The 22,498-nt window shown below is 45.3% G+C and overlaps 1 protein-coding gene across 1 annotated transcript in view; it reads right to left on the bottom strand.

The window, feature by feature from the left end:
• LOC104163398 (exocyst complex component 4) overlaps positions 1 to 22,498 on the bottom strand; it is a gene marked incomplete at its 5' end in the record, with an annotated part of 71,839 nt that overhangs the window by 8,921 nt on the left and 40,420 nt on the right. The window contains 2 exons of the mRNA XM_009702401.1: positions 20,446 to 20,605; positions 22,263 to 22,441. Coding sequence (XP_009700703.1) covers positions 20,446 to 20,605; positions 22,263 to 22,441 — 339 coding nt within the window. The remainder of the gene's footprint in view (positions 1 to 20,445; positions 20,606 to 22,262; positions 22,442 to 22,498) is intronic.

The following is a 22,498-nucleotide window of genomic DNA, read 5'->3' as shown; positions in this document are numbered from 1 at the left end:
CTGGTTGGTCTTTAAGGTCCCTTCCAACCCAAACCGTTCTGCGATTCTAAGACTGCAATGATGTTTGCATACATGCGCCAGTGATCAGCATTTTAAAGCAAGAGTCTGCAAGTACCAATGCTGGTTATTCTTCCACCTTGGGAGCTTATGATAACAACATAGAAACTAGTGATGGAAGGTATCTGCTATATCATATACCCACTCTCTAACCATTGCTCATGTTAAACTGCATCCTTCAAGTCCTCAAGTGAATATCATAACCCTCAGGACACTATTCCACAGGGGAATGTATATCCTGATCATAATTTCTTAAGATTTCTTTCTTGACTTTTAATTAACCTGGAGCAATTCTGGGGACAACAATAACAATAGTAACCCCCATTCTCTGCCTCCAGAAGAACCCAAAGTGCTTTAGGGGAATTCACACAGCTTTAGCTGTCCACACCAGAGATGTTTTTGCTGCCTGTGCTAGTCAAGCTCAGCAACTCTTACAAACCATGCCAAGTAATGGACACCTCTCATGTCTGCCTGGGGTGGGATGAACTGTGGCTGAGAAGCACCTATTTGTCTCCATGGACTGTAGAGGGAACCTAAAATTAGGCCAAAAATGTCTGCGTGCTGCTATGATCTATCTACATCATCTCTAGGTGCACCAGAGCCCACCTCATTCACAGCCTCTCGGAAGCCCAAAGGCAGATGCCCCATCACCAGACACAGCAACACACGGCACAGACGGCTCTGAGCTGTGTTCCTACAGGAGGAGAGCGTCAAGAACGTAAAAAGAACTTAAAAAAACTACAATGTGCAAACACCCAAGATGTGAAACGGTTTGTGAAAGAAAACAAAATATGAGAGGAAGAAATAAAAGTGAACTTATAATATAATGGTGCTTCACGCTCCTGCAGTACCTCCGCAAATCACGGCCCTTAATAAATCATCAGGGCTGTGATGTAAGGATAGTATTAGCTTTTTTTTTTTTTACAGCTGGAAGAGCTGAGATAAAAACTAAGTCATTTGTCCAAGGTAGAAAACAGTATCAGAGATGGGAAGCCCTTGCACCTCGATCGGTACTGTACTCGCTTTGAGGACTGCAGCACACAGATCTCTGATCAAGGTACAGAGCCAGGCGGGAAAAATAGGTGTATTTATTTAAAAGGGTGTAAGTCCTGTCTTCTTAAGACAACCAAATTGTAAAATCCAGGTACTTTCCCTTTTAAAACTTAAATGACGCAGACAGCGTATGAAACACTAAATACAAATCAGATCACCTATGTGTTGGCTTCTATACAGATTAAGCAGCTTTCTTTTAATAGCTAGTTTTGGGAGAAAAACCACAGCCAACACCTTTGGGTGCTACATGCAGCTCTGTGTCACTGAAGCACTTGGTTTTCTCTCTTCTACAAACCTTTTAGTAAAACACAGTTCATAAATCACCTGTAAAACGTGGAGCTAACTAGCAAAGGAAAAGGTAAGGTACGTGCAGAACATAACCACCCTTCCAAACGATCTCTCCTTTTCTCTCTCCTTTTCATCGTGATACCTGCTAAGCTCTACCTTATCTACTACTTTCTTATTAACATTTCCTTCTTATTTCCTTCTCCCTTCCTCCCGTGGTTTGTCACTCGTGACTTGGACAACCTTGCCCTGCTGGGAACACGTGACGCATGGGGATCTCTGTGCGTCAGCCGGCGTCATCACGGAGGGGAACACGTGGACGTAGCATTTAAAAACCATTTCCCGAACAACTCCAACCACCCTTGCACAGTGCAGCGATACGCAGTAATTACACGGCTTTTCAAAGGAAGGATAAATCCATTAAACTCCATTAAATAATTTTTCAAAAACAATGTCTGAGACACTCCTTGTAGCTCCATACCGGCTGATATAATGAAAGATTGAAATTCTTGCTCTCCAAATGGAACTTTATAGGGTATTAAATAAGCACCCTCAGCACTTATCTAAATCTTTAATTAGTTCTATAATATACTGATGATATCAAGGCTAATTAAATTTATACAGATAAAGAGCAATGAAATTCTAACCAAGTGAGCTGGAAAGTACATATTAAATAGTAAATTTAATGGTTCAAGCAGATAAATGCAATTTTATATAAAAAAATAAAATTCAATTTACATGTTGTATTAAAATTGATTTTGAGTGTGCAAATGATTGGAAAAAATCTTTTTAATAGATCAATAAAAGTGCTAATCTGGCCTGTTTAAATATCAGTTATTAATGCCAGGATTTGCAAATAAGCCACACACATTTGCATTTTACAGCATATAGTAAAAAGAAAAAAAAATTATCTATACCATATGCCAGTTTATAAAGAATATTAAGCAATTTTTCCCCTTGCCTCATGCATAAATGAGAGGAAACGTGGAAATGAATGTAGCCCTAAAGAAGAGAGAGTCAGCAGTTCGATGGAAAGTACTGCAAAGATTGCTCCAGTCAGCAAAAAATAGTACAATTTTAGCTACCCTTTAGGAACAAGAATTACTGTGGCAAAAAAACCCCCAGCTTTATTTAGGATCAAGTGGCTTGGAACTGGATACAAAAACCCAGCGCTGTAATTGGGGAGATGCTCAGTGATGCAAGCTCGCCGATTTTTAGTAAAACCAGGAATGTCTGGTAGCTAGCGATGGGTGAAGGACACATCTGATGGGATCTGTCTGCTAAGGGGCAGAACAGGTGGTAGGAAATGACAAGGTCCATCAAGTCAATGTCTGCCTGTAGTAGGTTGTGGTCGGGCCTCGGTGTTTCAGAGGAGGTCTGAACCACTTGCTGGAGTCACACAAACAGCCCTAAAAACTTGAAAACTCCAGTTCCTGGTTTTCTCTGGTTACCTTTGTTCATTTGATTTGAATGCTGCAGTGGCTTCAGAAATTAGGGAACTGAGATTTTTCCTGTGGATATGCTGATACCAAATTGAGTTTGTTATAATTTTTTTTATTGAACACGTTGCTTTTTCTCACGGAAGAGCCCTTTATTGGATTCACTTGCCTCATGGCACTATTTTTTCTTCTCCTGGTAGCAGCATCCAGCATCATGACCTTGCTCCAGCCTAGAAACCGCTGAGATTGAGGAAGTGACCTACAGACCCCTGCTTGCTCAATACTGCGCACAGACCTACCCAAACCAGGAGGAAAACGAAACGGTGCCGCAGCCTCAAACCCTACCCACTGGCTCATCATCATCAGTTACCACCACCACCAAGATCTCAATGGGATCGATTGCCATGATCTCCTGCCTATGAATGGAGAAGAAATGGGGTGAAATCAATTCATCCTACACTAAAATAGATAGTTACATTGGGTTGAAGTGCCCTAATGTTTATTATAAAGAAGCCAGGCAGCCAGGATGGATTCAGTGCCAAATTTTTAGATGGCTTAAAGTAGGGGACATCAACATAGAACTATGGGTCTCCTGGGTGAAGGAGTTAATGCTTAAGAGCTTCAACACTCTTCTCCATGCATTCTGTGCTGGCCATGACACTTAATATGCCAGTTCTCAGTACTTCTCCTGATGCTTAGAAACCTTCAGATTTGCAAGCTAGAGGTATTTATAGCCAGCTGCTACTCATTTGCTCTTGCAGCAATATTTTTGATTGAAATTGCTTTTCCCTCTCTATCGTACCTGGGGCAAAAGACATATTTACAGAGGGAAGCCAGTGCCTCTCTAAGGCATTGTTGTCGGAGGCAAAGCAAAAAGGCCACTTTTAATCGCTCCTTTTGACAGGTACCGCTCCTGAAAGAGTATCCACCTAAGCCAGAGCAAGCACCAACACTGCTGCGTGCAGTACGACTGTGGCCTCTTCTGGCCATTCTTGGTGAAATTTTAGCTCCAATGATCTCAACTTTTTGAGCCAACAGATCTGCACTACAGGAGGTTTTGCCAGACAGAATAAACTCCTAGCATTTAAAATGAAAACATTATTGAGGCAACGTCAGTGCAGGATAAGACCCACAGCCATAGATGTGGTTTCTATCTCCATTCTCCACTGCATGGAAAAAACCAGGACCGCTTCTCTTACTGATGGAGTATCTCAGAGATGCACCCCTTTGCTGACCACTCCTTACGTACAGGCTGCAAACCCCAGAGAGCCTCCACTGCAGTGTGACGGTGGCTCCTTGGACATAAAGTTGGTCCCTGTAGAGTGAGAAGAGAATCCCAGCACTGCTTGTAAACTGATGGAGTAGTTCATAGCCACCAAAAGCAGAGAAATTGCTCTGAACTGCTATTTTTTTCTCCATCCAGAAACGCATCTTCTAACTGTACAAAACCTCCAGGCTATCAAATGAACTCTGCTGTGAGAACTGAACTTGTCGTTTTTTGTATTAATTTATTAACCTCTTTCAATTCCCATTTGTACATCTCAAAGGACTTCAGAGATACCATGTACAGAACTGCCCCGTTTTCTCAAAAGGCTGCTTTGCAAAGGTTGAGAAAATGAAGGTCCGTTTTGATTAGGGGGTCAGAGTGAAGTCCTTTGCACGTGCAACGGGATGGCTGCAACCCAGGAACAGCCATCCCCATGCTGATGCTCACTGAGTAAGCTCCTAGGGTGAGCTTCCCCGCTGGTGTTCACCCTTGAACCCCTTCCAGGGACAAAAAACACATTTTCCTGATGATTCTCAGAATCTGCACATTTGCATGCTACAAGTGAAGGAAGAATGAATTTCACACAGCGCACCAAACAGTTAACAGATGGCAAAAAATTACAATCATTTACCAAGTTGCATTGGGCTTAACAAAACAACCTGGAGTACTAAGGCACTGAATCTTATTAAAAAAGACATATTTTACATATTGCTGCTTCATAATACAAGCTGTTCTTCATGAAAGCATAAAACTCGCTATTATTTGCACCTCTTTTCTTCTTCTCTTTGTTTTTGCACACATGACAACGTGGAATACACATCTGATGTATGACTTCTGTATGCACTTGAGAGACTGACTGCAGCTTTAGATGTTAATGCGCTTAGGTGATGTGAGATGTCACCTGAATTTTATATCTTTTCTATATTATTTGATCTCAAATCTGGAATACAAATTGTAAAATACAAGGCAAGCTTTACCGCCTTCAATAAAATCCGAGTAAGAAATTACACATCGCAGACCATTTCTGGAAAGCGATACCTATCTGTGTATGTCGACATCATACGTGTATATTCAAATGCTGGATGTAATTATTTTAATACCTTGCTAAAATACAAGAATTGAGGTTTTTGGTCTTTACCTGAGTGTATGGATTTCTCTTGGCTACGAAGCCCAGGTTCATTACGGGACAGATTTAATTGCTACATCAGAGTTTGTGTGTTGATATTCTACATCTGATGTGCGAAAGTTCAGGGACGCCAGTCAGGCATGGTGCAGATGCCACTCTGCAAAATGTTCTCAGACAGGCTCCATCTGTCAGATATGGTAATACTTGCGCTCCATCAATAATTCACCTCCTTAACTCCATGTTTCCTGCATTTGAGTCAGAATTTTTAATGTCAGCCTCACCAGAGGATCTACCTTGGATAGACAGGAATTGCCCGATCTGCATTCCCCATTCAGGCTGGGTGCTTTTCTGCCCTGGAGCCAGCCGCCTTCTGCAGGTGAAGAACCATCTCTCTGTTTACTCAGCTTTTTATTGATCTAGCTGCAAAAATCACAGCTTCCCTCTTGGGGCAGCTTTTTCATCTCATTCAAGGATGGAAGTCAGATGGTAATGATGACAACCACACCTTAGTATCCAAAATCCGACACAGATGGACCACACCTTTTCTGGGAAAGCTCATGGTGAAAAACACTGGAGAGGCTCAATACTCAAAACAGGATGTTACTGCCTAAGCTCGAAGAGGAAAGAAAGGGGAGCAGAGGACAAAGAAGATCATGTGGAGCTGTTTCTCCATGGGTCAAGAAACTGCTGAATGGCAACTTGACCTATGGGAAGCTCATGGAGCGGAGCCCCAGGATTTGGTTAGATCCCAGAGCCAGGAGATGGGCTCATTGGTGGTCTCCTCTTTGTGTGGGGCTATGTCTCCTTTGGATACCAATCACTGGTCCCTTGCTCTAGAGGAAGGCGGTGTGGACATCCGTAGGAAATCACCTGGAAGTAAGAATATTCCCTGGCATGAGGGCAAATTACTGCCCTAATCATCAATGCTTCAGCACCAGTGAGAAAGGAAGGTTCCCAGGCGCCCCAGTTAGCAAAGACCTTTGCATCAGCCCCAGCTCTCAGCATTTGAAACATGAAACAGCAATCTTTGAACTTTCTTTGGCCAACTCAGATACAGCATGGGACCCAGGAAAAGAAATCCTGATGACACCATCCGATAGCTATGAGTTTTACAGATCCCATCGGCCAAGAATGACCCATCACCTGCAATGACCTGCACATCCTCAGACACCAGTCTTCACCAGGCGGAATGAAACCACTGGTTGCACAATGCAGCTGGTGGAAATCCTTCCTTAGGGACACCGATAAGAACACGTGGCTTGGCAACAGAAGGACTCACTGCTAGCCTTAAGTTGGCCAAAAACTCCAAAACAGACCAAAAGTGAATGAATTAAGGATCTTGCTGGTTAGAGAGTAATTAACTGTAGAGAGAAATGGAGGAATGTATCTCAGTCTTCCTAAACACAGTTGTCTAGTGCAACCATTTCAGATGGGGTTTGGGTCTCCTGTAACCCCCGTGTCACACCTGCCAGCCCTGCTCACATACCTACGCTCTCCAAGGGTCTTTTAAGTGGCACTATAGTTAGGAAAGTGAATCACGTCCTTAGCAAGTCCCTGGTAAATGTGGGAACACAGCCTGCTCCAGGTAGGGTCAGAGAGCTACTCAAGCCAGCTTTTAAGTAGCAGAAGCAGTTCGTCCACTTTAGCATGCCAGTCTGCTTCTTGGAGATGGGACTAACGCTGAGCAAAGGCCATGCTGAGCTAGCACCATGGGGGGTACAGCCAACCTAAGGTCCTTGAGCTGTGCTCGGTCCTGAAGCAGTTAGGCATGGCTGCCAAGCCTGAAGCATGTGGCATGGTCAGCACGTGTGCTTGTGCATGTGAGGAGTGTTGGCACAGGGCTGCTGGCCACAGGTATCCTAGGGTCTGCTCCTCACTGCAGTAGAAGACAAGCACCCAGGGAGCAGCCATGCAATGCAAGAATGGGTGTACCAGGCCACACCACGGTCCACCAAAAGTCCATGTCCTGGTATCCCACTGTGCTGACACAGCACCTGCTCAGAGAGGGGCAGATCAGTGATGTTTCTCTAGATCACCCTTCCAGCTACTAAGGACTCGCTGAGCTAGAGGGATGCCTCTCAGACATCCTGAGAAGTGCTCTTACCTCCACGGGTACGTGCTAAACTGAAAAGGCTGTCAAGCCTTGGAACAGGCTGCCCAGGGAAGTGGTGGAGTCCCCATCCCTGGAGGTATTTAAAAGATGTGTAGATGAGGTGCCTGGGGACATGGTTTAGCGGTGGACTTGGCCATGCTGGGTTTATGGTTGGACTTGATGATCTTAAAGGTCCTTTCCAACCTAAATGATTGTATGATTCTACACATCTTCGGGCTCCTGGTTGTGGAGAGATTTCCATACATGACTTAAAGGAGCTGGAAAATTGGCCAGCTCTGCTGTATGGTTCCTGGGCTATACCTGCCCTGGACCCTGCTGTCAAGATAGCTTGCTCTGCCCTAATGCTATGTCATGGCTTGACCCTGTTGGTCCTCTCAGTTGTGCTATTTCTGTCCTTTGCTCATTTTCCCTCTTCCCTCCCGTAGCCTAGCAGGAACTGGCCCCAGGCCATTGCTACCCTCTGCTCCTCTCTCCTGTCCTCAACTGTGACCTTGAAAGCACCGTTCCCAGAACTGGCCACATCCTCACCGGTGCCCCGTGTCTCCTAGCATGGGTATTTTACACCCTACCAGCCGTGCCCTGCCTGCTCATACACCTTCCAAGTGAAACATTTGTGATTCCTGGATGCCATTGCATCAGGAGGCTGAAATGCTCCACGCCCCGGCTCAATTTAATTAAGAGAGAGACCTTTGCGAAAGATACGACTTTAGAGCACAGAAAAGTGATGAGGAATGACTCTTAAAAACATATCGCACAGCACCAATATCTGTTATTTCCTAGCAGATTACTGCGTATGAAGCATTGCAGGTTCTAATGAGATCTGACTGACAGGGTAAACCAATCTGCTACTTAAGGACTTGCATGTGTCTTTCTATCTGTGAGGCTTGTGCTAGAAAGATGCAGCCTACTGTGAAAAAGGCAGGACATTTTTCTAATTGCTTCCATTTGCAGGCTGGAGCTAGGCAATAGAGATGCATTTCAAGCTGACAATCCAATATTTACCTTTATTTCAGCTGCAGACAAATGCCTGGGATGGTTGTTCTTCACACACTGATGGCACCCTTATTTTTTGTGTCACGCCAACTTCCCTTCTTAAAAAAATCTGTCCTTCCTCTAACAGCTCTGTTTGCTGTGCATTTAAGCAGAAGCTCCCAGCAGGATACCACACCTTCAGCACAGGAACTCAGCAGAGCCCACCTTTAAGCACGTGAGCAGAAAGCAATTTCGAGATCAAACAGGAGCTCCAAGCAGGTTATGTGAGAGCTCAGGCATGGAGCTCACATTCACGTACGCTCCCAGGGGTATCTATTCCCGTGGGATGACTCTGGATGTTTGTTCAGGCTCAATCTGGAGTCTGGGGCTAAATTTGGACCTTGTTTGAACAATGTCAATCAAGGCAGTCCAAGGTTAGATGACAGAGATGCCTCAAACCAGAACTATCTCCATGACGTTATTTGACCCTTTAGGAACTACAAGACGTAACTGGATATTTGCTTGTTACATCCCCATCTGGTTGGCAAATTAAACAGCGTTTAAATGGCCATCCTCCTCCCATGCCTTCCACCTCCCCTTGGCAAAGCTTCCCCATAACAACAGCCAGCTCTTATGGCTTACAGGTGACCACGGAGGATCTTGCTCCAAAGAGAGCAGACAACCCACCGAAGCCCAGTCCTTGTGCTGGTAGGTGCCATTCTTTGCTGCTGTAGAGGAAAAAACCCAAACATTAAACTAAAAGGAAAACCAACTGAGTTCCCTCTTCTTCCTCGCTTCTCCCTGGATGGTGATCGCTTGCAAAACAGTAATGATCATAAAAGATAATTAAAGACTGAATTCCAATTTAAAGACATAAAGAAATCCAGCTAGAGATGTTATTGTACATCCATGGGTACAAAAACATGGCTACTGGACCAAGCTGCCCAGAGAGGTGTGGAGTCTCCTTCTCTGGAGATATTCAAAACCCTCCTGGACGTGTTCCTGTGCAACTTGGTGTAGGTGACCCTGCTTTGGCAGGGGGGTTGGACTGGCTGATCTCCAGAGGTCCCTTCCAACCCCGACCATTCTGTGATTCTGTGAAAAATATGCTCGTGGCCTCCCACGAGGGCAGAGAGAACCTCAAACACTCCTCTCCTTGAGCTCTGCATGGTACACAGGTTCTAGGGTTAAAGGTTCCTCTCCATCCCTCCTCCGGGCTCCTTCTATCACAGAAATCTCTGCCACTGGCGCTCCTGATCTTTTCTGGCCCACCAGGGAGAGCTGCAGGCAAAGCTTTATATGCCCACCCCTCCTTTTTGGCCACTCTGCTTGTTTTTTGAGTTAGAAGCCAGCATGCGTTTGTTCTGCAGGAGAGCTGAGCCGCTCCAGTGGCTGCATGCACAGAGGTGACAGCTGCACCGGTTGAAAGACAGCCATTCACCACCAACATGAGAGTCAGGATGCAATGAATTTCCCCAGGAGATACCAGTGAGATGTGCTGTGGGAACGGAGAAGGCTTAACAGGGTATGGATGAGGACATTGCTAGCCTGCCTAGCCCCTTCATGGCTAAAGCCAGTGGTGTATCACGTGTTCTATGCTTTACATGGACCTGGAAATGAGGTTTCACATTCATCTTCACACTTCTACGGGATAAGAAAGGCTGTATTAACCTGGGCGGTTTCTGGACACTGTGGTGGGGCTGTGGTTTTGGTCTCCTGATCCTGACTGAGATCTGGTTTGCAGACTGTGCAGCCTGGGGAGCTGGTGGGAAGGCCCTGTGGCCTCTTTCCAGGCCACGTATTTCATGTTCCATGCAAAAACCAAAGTGCAGGGACAGACAAAAGCCCCCCCTGAGTAAGGTGGATACCCAAGTTTGGAAACCAGCCAGAACTCCTCGGCCCATCTATTGAGCCATAGACAACATGGTCTTCACCAGTTTACCAGGGAGCCACGAGAACGTGGTGAGCACATACCACATCGTTGCTGAAAATGTACAACTTGGGTTTTGTTCCACATTTTTGCTATGATCATCCACATACTAAATTCTGCACAGTCAAATAAAGCAAATGTTGACAAGTACTCTGCGATTTGCAAGTAGCACCACCAAGATGATAGACTCATACCCAAAGATGTACTTTCAAAACCTGGTCTGCAAAGAAAACCAACACCCACCCTACGTACCGCAGATGTGGATAAACAAAACAATCCAATTCCAGTTGGACAGCCAGAGTTTCCTAAACTTAGACCTTATATTAAAGCAATTGCAGTTCTACAAGTAACTGGTCAGCGGCTAAGAATCGTCACAGAGGCCAAAGTCACTAAAGGCAGAAATTAAGAAGAGAAACTTCGAACAAGAAAAATCCCTTCACTTTAATTACCATTAGCAATGCAGCATGACAGAGAGAGATAAACACACATGCACCTACACAAATAAGGAGCTTGGGAACACAAAGTAATTACTTTGATTTCCCCCCCTGCCCCCCCGACATTCAAAACTTATTAGTCTTAAGAAAGCACATATCAGCAAAAGACTGTCACCTCAGGGATAAATGAGGACTTTGTAATTCATTTCCAGGAGAATATATCCTGATGTTGTTAATGCAGAGTAGGAATGTGCTCCGGCCAAGTCTAACAGCCAAAACCACTTCTTAAAAATGTTTATTCACATCTTCCTGAGCTTGTGTCCCTGGAAATGTGAACGCCAGTTTCTGCTGGCTGAGAAGTTCACCTGCATTGATTATTTCACTAACACACCAAGAACCAAGCAAAGAAAGTCAATGAAGCCTCTCAGTTTTTCAGTCCATTTCCAGTTTAGGAAAATTGAATTAATCTCTTTACTCAGAGCAACTCAGACATATACATTCAGGCAATGAAAATCATTACAGAGGCCACTAAAACCTCTATCTTTAAAGGTTACAGTGTGAAGATTAAAAGCGCCTCCGGGAAAAAGTGAAATGGCTGATCAAAATAAAACTGTTGAGTCAACAGTGGAAAGCCTGGGCAGGACCAGTGCCTTCCAGTACCGACTGATATTTTAAGATGCTTCCTCTGCTATATGGAGCAATACCGATGAAGAGTGGATGCTACGTGATTTCACACATCGCAGCATTTTCGGACATTAGGGATGTAGGAACTGCCGAATTAATTCAGCCCCCTAATCCAGTTAATACGCATCTGCTACCAGGTGTAAAAACCTATCAAGGGCGCTTATGGATTGATCTGCCCACCTGCAAAGTCACCTCCTGACCCCAGACAGCCAAGGAGGGGCTCATCTTGCCTAGTGATAGATGTCTGCTGTGGATAATTCCACCTGAGCAGGTCACCTCTGCTCCCCGATCCTCACGAGGAAGCAACAGGCACTCCTAGGAGGCTCTTCATCTCATTTCAAAGAAAATTTAAACCAATTCAGAAAATCGCACTATAATCATGCTCACTTCTCGCTGCTTGCTATAAAGGGAACTGAAGGCAACCAGCTCTGATGGAGACATGACTGTGGCGGACCTGTTGTTACAGAGCAAGTATTCATTGGTTCAATGGGTCAACGTATATATCTGAAAGTTAAACTCAAGCTTAAATACTTGTTCGACTTGAGCACTGCCATGGCCCACACCCACGTGCCCCGTGAAATGCCTGGTCTGTGTTTTAATTACAAAGCCAGCAAAATCCCCTCCTTGAGGAATTTATAATCCATGCAGTTACCAAAGGAAAGGGAGTGACGTGCTGTCATTACCCGGTGGTTCAGCCACTTTCTTTCCATCTTCATGTGCTCAAGTGCTCTCATTATGCGAAAATTACTTAAGGACAAACACGAGAAATGTCATCCCCCAAGAGTCAGGCTCTTTGCTTCCGAACATCTGGTATATCACCATTAGGGCATTTTGGAGTTTTTTCCTAATGCGGAGAATCAGCATCAGGCAAGGCATTTCCCAGACACATGCAATGAATAAGAAATCTGCTACTCAGCAAAGCTGAGAACAAAAGTTGCCCATCCTTGGGCTGGAGTGAGGCCAAATGGCCCAAAGATGGTGCGGGAAGAGCAGCGGATTCTGCATAAGGACGTGTTCGCTCCTCCTGCCTCCCCTCTGCTCCTACCTTGAGCAATTCCCTTCTTCATCCCCGATGTCTTATCCTAATTTAAGATAAAGTTCCATTTTCAAGAACATTATCATTTCAGAGCCTTACAGCTCATTTCCTTGTTTGTTCCCTCTCCTTCAGTTGTGCCAGCACAGCTGTTTGCAAGGCCCGCTGTGAACCAGACCGAGGAGCTGATCCTGCCAAAAAAGAGAAAAAGCTGATGCAAAAACCCAAAACATAGCCCTTTCCCCCAAAGCTGGATCGCTTCCCCGCTCTAATTTATTGCGTCGCATCAGGGCCTGCTGTGCAGAGAACGCGAAGGGGAAGGTGGTATTTGCCGAGGTGTCGGCATCGCGGGGTACGTGCAAGCGCAATCACAAATTCTCACCGAGCCTTCAGAGCTGGATGCTGCTTTCCTCCTATGTGACGGCGTGCTGTAAAGAGCTGCTGATCTTTTGTGGTGTAGTGGCAATGCATTTTGCATAGCAAATAAAATACAGTATGTTTTGGAGGTAGTTTTCCAGATGAGGCAGATAAAGCATCAAGCGCTGTCCTGCGGAGGAATATTTTGGACCTGCACAAACCAGGGCCATTTAGATCTACTCCCATCTGATGTGTACCAAGACGCCCGATGATGGGAGAAACAAAGCCCTTCCAGCAGCTGATTTAACTGATCTACTTTGGGTGTATTGACCCTGCAGAAGGGGATGCGGCTGAAAGGACCCAGGTGACAGAAGAGCGGCCAGAACACAACCCTAATACAGATTATCCTGGGAATAAATTTACCACCTGCAGTCACTGGCAGTGAATTAAAAGGAACTTTAAGCCTTCAGACTTCACAAGAGAGACTTCAGCCGGAGACAGCAGAAAGACCCCATCTCCAGATGGATCAGAATACGTCAGGTTTAATAAAGAAGTCTGGTTTTGTGGCAAAGAGGAACCAAGACCTTTCCCAACACACGAGTGGTTGGTGGGGCTCGGTGTGGGGTACACTGATCTCTAACAAGTGTGGAGTGGATATCTTGACAGGAGACATGATTCTCAGCACTGCTCTTACTCCACAGGCTCAACAAGCTCTCTGGTTTCTTCCTGCTTGGTTGTCATCAACCAAACGAACTGCGTGGGCAACTATGGGATATTTCCCTGTGCACCTCCATGGGGGAGACTGGACCAGTGATTTGGGTTTTCTCCGATCAGTCACCTCTTCCAAAACCCCTCTTGTTTCTGTGCTGAGGAGCTGGGCAGCTCCAGCAAAGGACATGGCCATGCCATGGCTTCCAGAAGCTCATGCAGGACTGGAGAGGTTGAAAGTCTGGGAAGTCTTGAGCAGGCACCTTTGCTGTAAATGTACTGCATTGCAGAAAGCAGTCAGAAACTCCAAGAGGCGTTCTACAAAATGTTGTGAAGGCATAAATCGGTGTCCTACTAAAACTCATGGCAGCTGCAGATTTAACTGGAAATTAAACTACATGGATGGGTGATTTGTTCCAGCATAGCTTTAATGAGTCCGTACCAGGGCAGCTGTTTGGGATGCAGGGGGCATCACCCAGCAGCACCCGTCTGGTGAAGGACCGTATGGGGACGGTCTCTGATCCCCCAAAGCACATAGGGGAAGCAAAAGGAGGAAGGGGAGGGTGGGGCATCAAGCTGAGGGGTGTTTTTTAATCCTCTGTAGTTGGGATTTTTGGTTAATGCAGTGAAACCACTAATTACAGCTAATTAAACCTGCACTGAGATCAAAGCTCAGTGGAAACTACAGGGGGGAGAAAACAAGAGAGAAAAGAAAGGAAAAGAAAATACGCTTTTTGTTGTAACCAAGTCCTTAATTGAAAACTAAAGCAGCTTTGTTAATTAAAAGCAGCAAAACCAAAATGAGGGCATGCTCCACAGATACACAACACGAGTCCAGCATCGTGATGGAGATAACATGTCTTTCCCACGCTGTCAGCAAAGAGCAGCTTTTCTTCTACAGCCTGTTCTGCTTCTGGCTCCTCTATAGGGAAGGATCTTCCTAGGGTCCATACTGCAAAGCATTGGTGACTTTTACCTTCCACAGCACTGAGGACCTTGGGCTATAAAGTCAGGGGAGAGGAATTCTTCCAGACTAACACATTGACAGCTTTTATGAACAAGTCAGAGTTTTTCCCACCAACACCGAGTCAAGAGGGCACGGGTCAGTGACCAGCGTGTCTACACCAGCGTACCAAAACCACTCAGTAGCTTGCAGTGTCCTTTCTAGTGGACTACTCCATTTGCTTTTGACTCTCCTAAGTGCTGTGGAGGATACATGAGTTGCAATGCCTGGTACCTCAGTTGTCTACTCAACTAATGTGGGTTTTACTCAAACTGAAAGATCTTAAACACCCCAAATTTTCTCCTGGCTTGAGTGCAGCCCCAAGGGAGAACATCTGAGATACTTGTCTCATCCAGTTCTGAACCACAAGTGAAGAGAGGCAGCAGAGGAGCATCACAACAGCAGTGCAGAGGCCCCTGAGAGCACAACAGCAGTCTGCCACTGAACGAAGGGGATCCAGGTCAGGATCTGTTGGACCTGGGGTTCAACACACACCAGTCAAGCATCAAGAACGGCTCTCAAAGGAGGCTTCCCTCAACGAGCTACATCCTCAGGCAACCTGGGCACCCAGGCAGCAAACACAGCCTGCTGCTTCTGTATTTATCAAGAATAAAATCAGAAAGAGAAATAATATTTGGCAATGAAAAATACTTCTTTCAGAGCACTGGGATGTCTAAGGGATCTCTAATGCACACTGGCTTCCCCTTGCCCTTGCAGCACCCAGTAGATGGCAGCAAGTAATTGCTTATTCCTCCTGCCTGGGATAGCCTTGTGCATTAGGCAAGAGGCACAAATCTCTCCTGCCCCTCTATAATCAAACAAAAAAATCCCCCTGCCTGCCAGTCATAGCAGGAGAGGAGCCCTGAATCCAAGCATCTGAACCAGAACTGCACCCTGAAATAAAGCACCCTCTGAAATCCTGCTGCTGCAGTTCAGAGATTGTTCCCGGCGGTATTCTCCAATTCTCCCCATGCAAGATTTGGAGCTGGACAGGACGACCCTGCCACCTCCATGGACATTTGCGCTGAAAGCAACAGGCCTGTTTGCACTGGAAAATTGTAGCACGAGGGCATCTCTGCCTCTTGGCACCGACTGAGCTCGTCCTAAACCCAGAGGGTCTATATCCACTCTGCTGCTGTGATTCACTCAAACTTACCAGCAAGAACAGAGTGCGTATTAGGTGCCAGAGAGCTGCTGAGGCAGATCTGCTGCTTCCCAAACCCACGCTAGTCTCTTCCCATCACACCCTGTGGCCTTATCCAGACATCTCAGCACCTTGACCTTGGTATCCAACCCAACTAATGATGCAGCAGTTTGACGCTGGTTTGAAAGAAAGCTCAAGCTCTGCTGCATCCTCCTTCAGCTGTACTCTCTTACCCTCCCCACCTAAATAAAGACAGCTTTTGACTAAAGGGTGTGTTTCCAGGACCCATTTAGGGTAATTGGTGTTAATTGTAACTGCTTCCTACAAATGCCTTGGCATTTCTCACTTACTTTGACACCAGTATGAGGACCGGTGCCATTCTCCCCTAACTCTGTGCAGCTGGCTGTATGGGTGGAGGGAAGGTGTTTGCCCCCAGAATGTAAGAACACAAGCGAGTACATGTACATCGTAGCCTCCCGGCTGTCACTGGGAGAGCACAGATGCAGAGGAACAAGGTCAGAGCAGCAGCTGCAGCTGTATTTTGCTGGGGAGCAGAAGCAAAGGTCATTCTCTTTTGTGAACGATAAAAATTCAAGCAGCCCCTGTATAACAATAGACACATTTGATCACAGGCATCTGAACTACACTTCAAGGGCTTATTCATGACCAACCTATGGATAACCATCATGCTGATGGCTTCTCCCCATGCCTTCTCACTGGAGACTTCTCCGGAGTGGTCGGGATCCATTAGCAGTGACAATGTAGGTGGCTGGTAACGTCTTTAGCAGCAGGAAAAGATTCCTCATCCCCGTGGGATGGATGGCCATAGCAACTGCCAACTTGAATGACAGCAGCAGGGAAACCTCCGATCTAACTCCTACAGACACCTCTGGTTCACTCCGCTGCAAACTATCTAAGGGATGAAGGACACTTTCAGATCCAGTAACGATGAGTAGCACCACTCAAAAACCTTTATCTCCGAGGTCAAAATGACACCATGTTGTATAAAATGTTCACATTTCATCACTGGTCTCCCCCTTGCCCTTGCAACCACCTCAATTAACTTTCAAGAATAGGGCAATTTTATCACTGCTGTATGTCCGAGAAAGTGTTTTTTTTCAATGAAAAATGAACATCTAAGAGATGAATATTTTATTTAAGGATAAGTCTGAAGCAGAAACCTAGCCCTTTCTGACTACCTCTGATGAAAACTCTGCGTAAACATGCAAGTGTAATTTTTGGTGGCGATAGAGAGGGAGTAGGAAAGAAGGCACAAGGGAAAAGACCTGAACTGGAATCCAAAGCTGAAGCTGAATTTTATCCCTCTCATGCCAGAAATCTAACTCTGGGTCTGAAAATTCCAAAATTTGGAGGTATTTGGAACTCACGCTCAGTCCCAGACTTTGTAGTAGGTGTTACACACAGGAAGAAAACACTGTTTTTTCTTTAATATAGTAGTAGACGCCCTAACGACTGACTGCATTGCTGCTGGCCCAGATACTGAACACACATATAAGGGAAAAACCTACTAATATTTGCAGGAAATTTAGCAAATGCTACAAATCCTTTTGTGACACCTCAGCAGTCAGAACTAGCCTATTTTACCTTTTCTCCTGTCAGTGGAGAAACTCCTTGCTAGAACTCGCAGAACTTGGCAATTTATTTTTTTCAATGGAAACGTGCTCCAGCTCTGCTTCATGATGCTCTGCTGAGAGTTTCCCTACCCCGCTCTACCTTGAACTAAGAATCTCAAAGCAAAACTCATTTGAAACAATTTTTCCCCTTGCCATGGTACTACTCCCGAAGCAGCAAATTCTGCTGTTGTCACCTGCAGGTTACAGATCTTTTGAAAAATGTGGTTTAAACAGCAAGAGTCTCACCAGAACCAGTGAGTGTTAAATGAGTTAGGATTTTGCTGTGAATCCTCTACACAATTTTGGCTTCAGAGGAGAAAGGTCTTCCCCCTCCGGCTTCCCTGGTTGGGGTTTTTACTGCCTAAGTCACCGAGACAGAGAAGAAATGGGATGCTCAGTGTTCTCTGAGGCCCAGAGAAAGCCTTGAAGAATACATCAAAAGTAAAAAGTAAAAGCAAAACCAAACCCAAAATCAAAAGCACGACACCCAGGAAAATCTTGAAAGTCTTTTGGCCCTTTGTCAAATGGTCTGGTCTTTCCTATAAACTTGAGCACATCGGGCTTTAAATGCATTCACGTTCAGAAAAGGACCACAGACGACCTATTCCAGAATTAAAACTTAACGTATGAAGAGTGAGGATAGGAAGCGTGATGTATTGATCGTTAATTGTGGCTAATTGCGTCTTGAACCATGACTGTCACGCTCTCACGGACAAAGAAATATCAAGAGGGCAAGGGAGCAACAGGGGCAGCGAACTGACTGTCCAGGGGAAGCATAAGCTGGTCGGCTTCAGATGAGGCTTAGATCCAGCCTGGAGGGCAATGAGCTCCCTAACTACCTGAGGAAATCTATTTTTCTGTGTGTGTGTGAAAAAAACATTCAAAAACCTATTATGTCTTTCCCTGATCAAAGGAGCCCATGACTTCTAATCAAGTTCCTTAAAGAAATATGATTAAATGTTGAATTATTTTGCACAGGGCAAATACAGAGACCGAAGATGGGGTACCGAGTCCCAAGCTGGGTTAGACCCACTTCAAAAATCTTCTCTCCCACTTAGTACTGATTACTCAGTCCCCTGGAAGTGAAGCGAAGCAGGGAGGGAATTCACCTCAGTTACCAGGAGGTGCAGGGGGGCAAGGAAGAGCAAGTGAGTGAGTATTTCTCCATCAGCTCTGCCACTGCTCCCGCACATGAAATAACCACATGTTCTCCGTTTCTCATCTTTAAAAAGGCAAAACTGATAGTTAGCTACTGCGTAAAGCATTTACAGATTCCTATATGAGCTATATCACAGAAGTACAAATCACTTTTATCCTACATCGATGCTATTTTATGCTTTCTGGGGGTGAACTGTTATGTTTATTTCATAGTTTGAATAGACCTCAGTAACTGGAGTCCCTGGGGTAACATGAGAGCTTGCTTGGGTAATTGTAAATTCAGGTGAGCAGGGCAGGGTTTGGATGCACGAGACGCCTTGTTTATGTAAAAGGAGAATCTGGATAATAAGCATTCAGGAGTCATCTGAAGAACAAAAGAATAAAACATGCCCTCTAGATCACAGAAATCTGCCCCAAAAGAAAGAGGGAAGCGTTGCAGTCATGAAAACGAAAAAGAAATGTTGTTGAATTTATATTATGGGAAGAAATCTGCATCACAGGTACCGCAAAGCATCTGATGCTGCTGTGCGGAAAGCTCAGGTGTCTCTTCTGAGCTCCACAGCTCTTGATGATGGTACCCAGCAGCTCCAATGGCGCAGCAGAAAATCTATTTGCCACGTAACTCATCGATGAAGAAGGCTGGTATGTGCTTGATGTTGTGAAAACTGCTGGTCTGGCATATCACCCATCCAGTAAGATCAGGAGTAGGGAATGCATTCCCTCCCCACCCTTCCCTCCAACCTCCACGTCAAATTGTGCAGCACTACGAGTCAGAGCTCCACGGCTATTCAACCCTTACCGCAAAGACCTCTCCAGAAAACGGCCAGCCGTGCTGTGCCAGCCGCCAGCAGTGCTTGGTCAGCGTTTCATTGTTTGGGTGCCAGTTGCTGTCAGCACATGCTCAAGCTCTGTTCTGCCTGCCAAAAAACTGGGCTAATTTATTTAGCATTTCAACAGATCAGGGAAAAAAATCATTTAAAAAAGGAAAGATTGAATTTGGGAACTCTATTCCTCAGAGAGTTAGTAATGGATCTTTCTCCCTCCCTCTCCTCTAGGCCTCAGCATTCATAACTTCCCCATCTCAATGTTATTACGAAGAAACTAATTCAATAATGAGATCATTCCCCATATGAGAGCCCGAGTAAATGAGGTACTCAGTCATACCTCCTCTCCCTCATCTGAGGGAGTCTTGCTTCTCCCGTCATTCAATCTCCAAGAGCAATGGCCAAATGATGACACCAACTATTTCCAGTGTTTGGGGTGAATCATATTCGAGTGCCCCGCAAAACTCTATCGTTTCATCTGCATGCCTTAATTTCCAGGTTCCAGACCCTTCCTTTGGGTATATTTTGGGCTCAGCTGCCCGTGGCTGAACCAGCTGCTGCCACAGAGGATCAGCCAACACAACTGCCTGCAGTCAGCACCCTAGGTCCAACACGCACTGTTTACTGTTTCCTTTTACCCGTTTGCTTATTCCTCAAATAATCCCCCTTTTGTGAATAAAGCAGCAAGATGGGTGAGAAACTTGCAGGGGATTTATCATATCTAGTTTTGTTTTTATTTTGCTATTACTACTATTTTAAGAGCAACAGAACTTGAAGGGAGACAGCATTTGGCATCCCTGAGGTTCACACACACTGTTCCTGTGAGCTGCTGGAAGTTTAAGCCTTCAACAAACCAAAGTATTACTTATGTGGGCATGAATCCAGGCCCCAGGTTCATTCAGTTTAAGTTCCACCCAAGACCTATACCCAGCAGCTTTTCCCTGCCTGGGTTTTGGTCTTAGGAGAACCACACCAAGAGGAAGCCCCAAGCACAGACGTTTTGGTGGGACCTCCACTTTGCGCTCACGCTGAGCTCAAGTGATCCATGTTGCTCTGAATGTTGCTCAACAAGGGGAAAAGTAAATATTACGATTAATACTTCTGTGCATTTAATTTGATATCCATCCAGTTGCATGCACGAGTGGTGAAACTTTTGGAAGGAGCTACCTCTGTACATGTGGACATCAAAATAGTAACAAACACAACATGGGGCTCTCTGCTCACCTTGCAAAGTCCAGGTCAGCCTCACGTGACATGGTGATGTTCGTCAGGTTTTGCTGGAGAATGAAGATGTTCCTACACATTTTCTTGATGCCAGATTCACTGATGCGCTTGAAGTAGTGGGCGCCGTTGATAAGAATGCAGGAAATAAGGTGGCCCAAACCTGCAAGGGTGAGGGGGGAAAGAAACAATAAATCACAGCAGGAAGACATTTAGTCAAAATGATTCATCCTAAAACCCATGAATGCGCACTGTTAAGTGGTACATGTGACCTGGAAGAGGAGATACACTGGATTATACCTAGAAACAGCCCTCAATATCTTCCCTGTGCATTTTAGGAGGACATTTCTCAAGGTTTTCTTCTTTAGTAAAAATACAAAACTGCCCCAGAACACTATGAAGACTCCAAGTTGCATTATCATAGCCATTGATATTTCCAGGGCACTTCCAGATTTATAATCAGGCTTTCCATAATGTCCTTTTCAGCCCCTTTCTCTCCCTCTGGGCAGAGCAAAGGACCACTACTGCTCCTACAAAATAACAGTATTTTAATCTGTTATCAAGGGTGGCATTTTCCCCTGGTAAACTCACAGTCTGCAAGAGCAGAAATGAGCTGCATTTCAATGCACTTGATGTACAACCTCTCTCTGATCAGTCTTGAACAGTTTCTAGTGTCTGAATGATGTCTCCATCTTTCCTTTGCTGCTGAAGGACATAGCCAGCTGTTAAAAGTCACAGCCACCCCCAAAATGATGTATCCATTCATGTCACATTACAAATAGCAAAAAACCCCAATCTGATTCACGCAGTACACAGGTCTGTACAAGACCTGATGTCAATTAAAAGTCTGAATTAAGAACGTATGTTCATGTATAGGCAACCAGCATGGGGTATATGTAAATCCCACAACTGGGTTTAAGAGGTGCCTCCATTTCGTGAAGACCACGTGTATGAATTTCAACCCCACGGCTTAACGAGATGTGAGTGGTCCCCACGGCTCTGTGTGGAGTCATTTCACCCTCCTCAAACCCTGAGCTGTAAGAGGAGCTCTACAACGTGCTGGTGATCGCTCAGTTTGCCACAGATTCACACAGCTCAGAAAACATCAGATTAAAAAATGCTCCATCAGCAGCTACTTGGGTATGGGGGGGGAAGTACACAGGTACTGAAAGCCTTCTCTAGGACCAGTAAGCAGTGGCCAAAATAAAGCTAGCCAGGCTTGCAAAGCCTTCATCCCTGCTGACATATGATATTGGGCAGTGGGTACATCTCCAGTCCCCACCTTCCTCTGACTTTGAACAACCACCACATAAAAGGACACGGATCCTGGCGCGCAGGCAAGAGAACTGTGCGTCAGCACCACAAATAAATACAGGGGAGATGAACCAAGACATGATTTATATTCTCCAAGGTAATCACGACAGATGAGACATCAGAAGAGCTAATGTTCTCTAAATTTAATTTTAGAAATGGAATGGCTACACTTCGGATAGGAACCGCGCCATAATAGAGCTGTGCTTGTAATACATACACATGCCCTACGGCTTCCCAAGGAAGAACTATCCTGCACATACATCAACTTACTGCTTTCCTTCTCAGCATGGGCCCGTTTCTCCTATTCAGCCAGATACACTCAGAAATGGTACAGGGGCAACAGGGTTTTTGAGTGCCCTGTGTTTGCATGAGTCTCACTTATCAATCTGCTGTAGGTGGCAACAGTACCACAGTCTGCCTTACCCCCAAAAGGAATACTGTGGAGCTTTGGGATGAGAATGAAAAATCATTTTGTAAGAACCAAACTCCTATGGTAAATGCCTGACCTTCGAAGATGTACTGGAACTTGTGCTGCTGGAGGCTGGCGCTCATGGCTTCCTCAATGGCACTGATGTCCTTATTGAGCCGGACGACGAGGGGGTCGTAGTCCATACTTTCCACATTGGCCACGATGGCGTAGTTCCCTTGTTTAGCCAGCGGGATCAGGTAGTGGAAGCAATGAACTCTGTGAGACAGAAGAGAGAGATATTACAATGCAACAACTTCGATGTGAAAACATCAG

This window comes from Cariama cristata, unplaced genomic scaffold (assembly GCF_000690535.1).
Source record: "Cariama cristata isolate BGI_N322 unplaced genomic scaffold, ASM69053v1 scaffold7476, whole genome shotgun sequence".
In the NCBI taxonomy this organism is placed as follows: domain Eukaryota; kingdom Metazoa; phylum Chordata; class Aves; order Cariamiformes; family Cariamidae; genus Cariama; species Cariama cristata.
The sequence above is the reverse complement of the archived record's forward strand: the minus strand, read 5'-3'. Positions and strand labels throughout refer to the sequence as shown.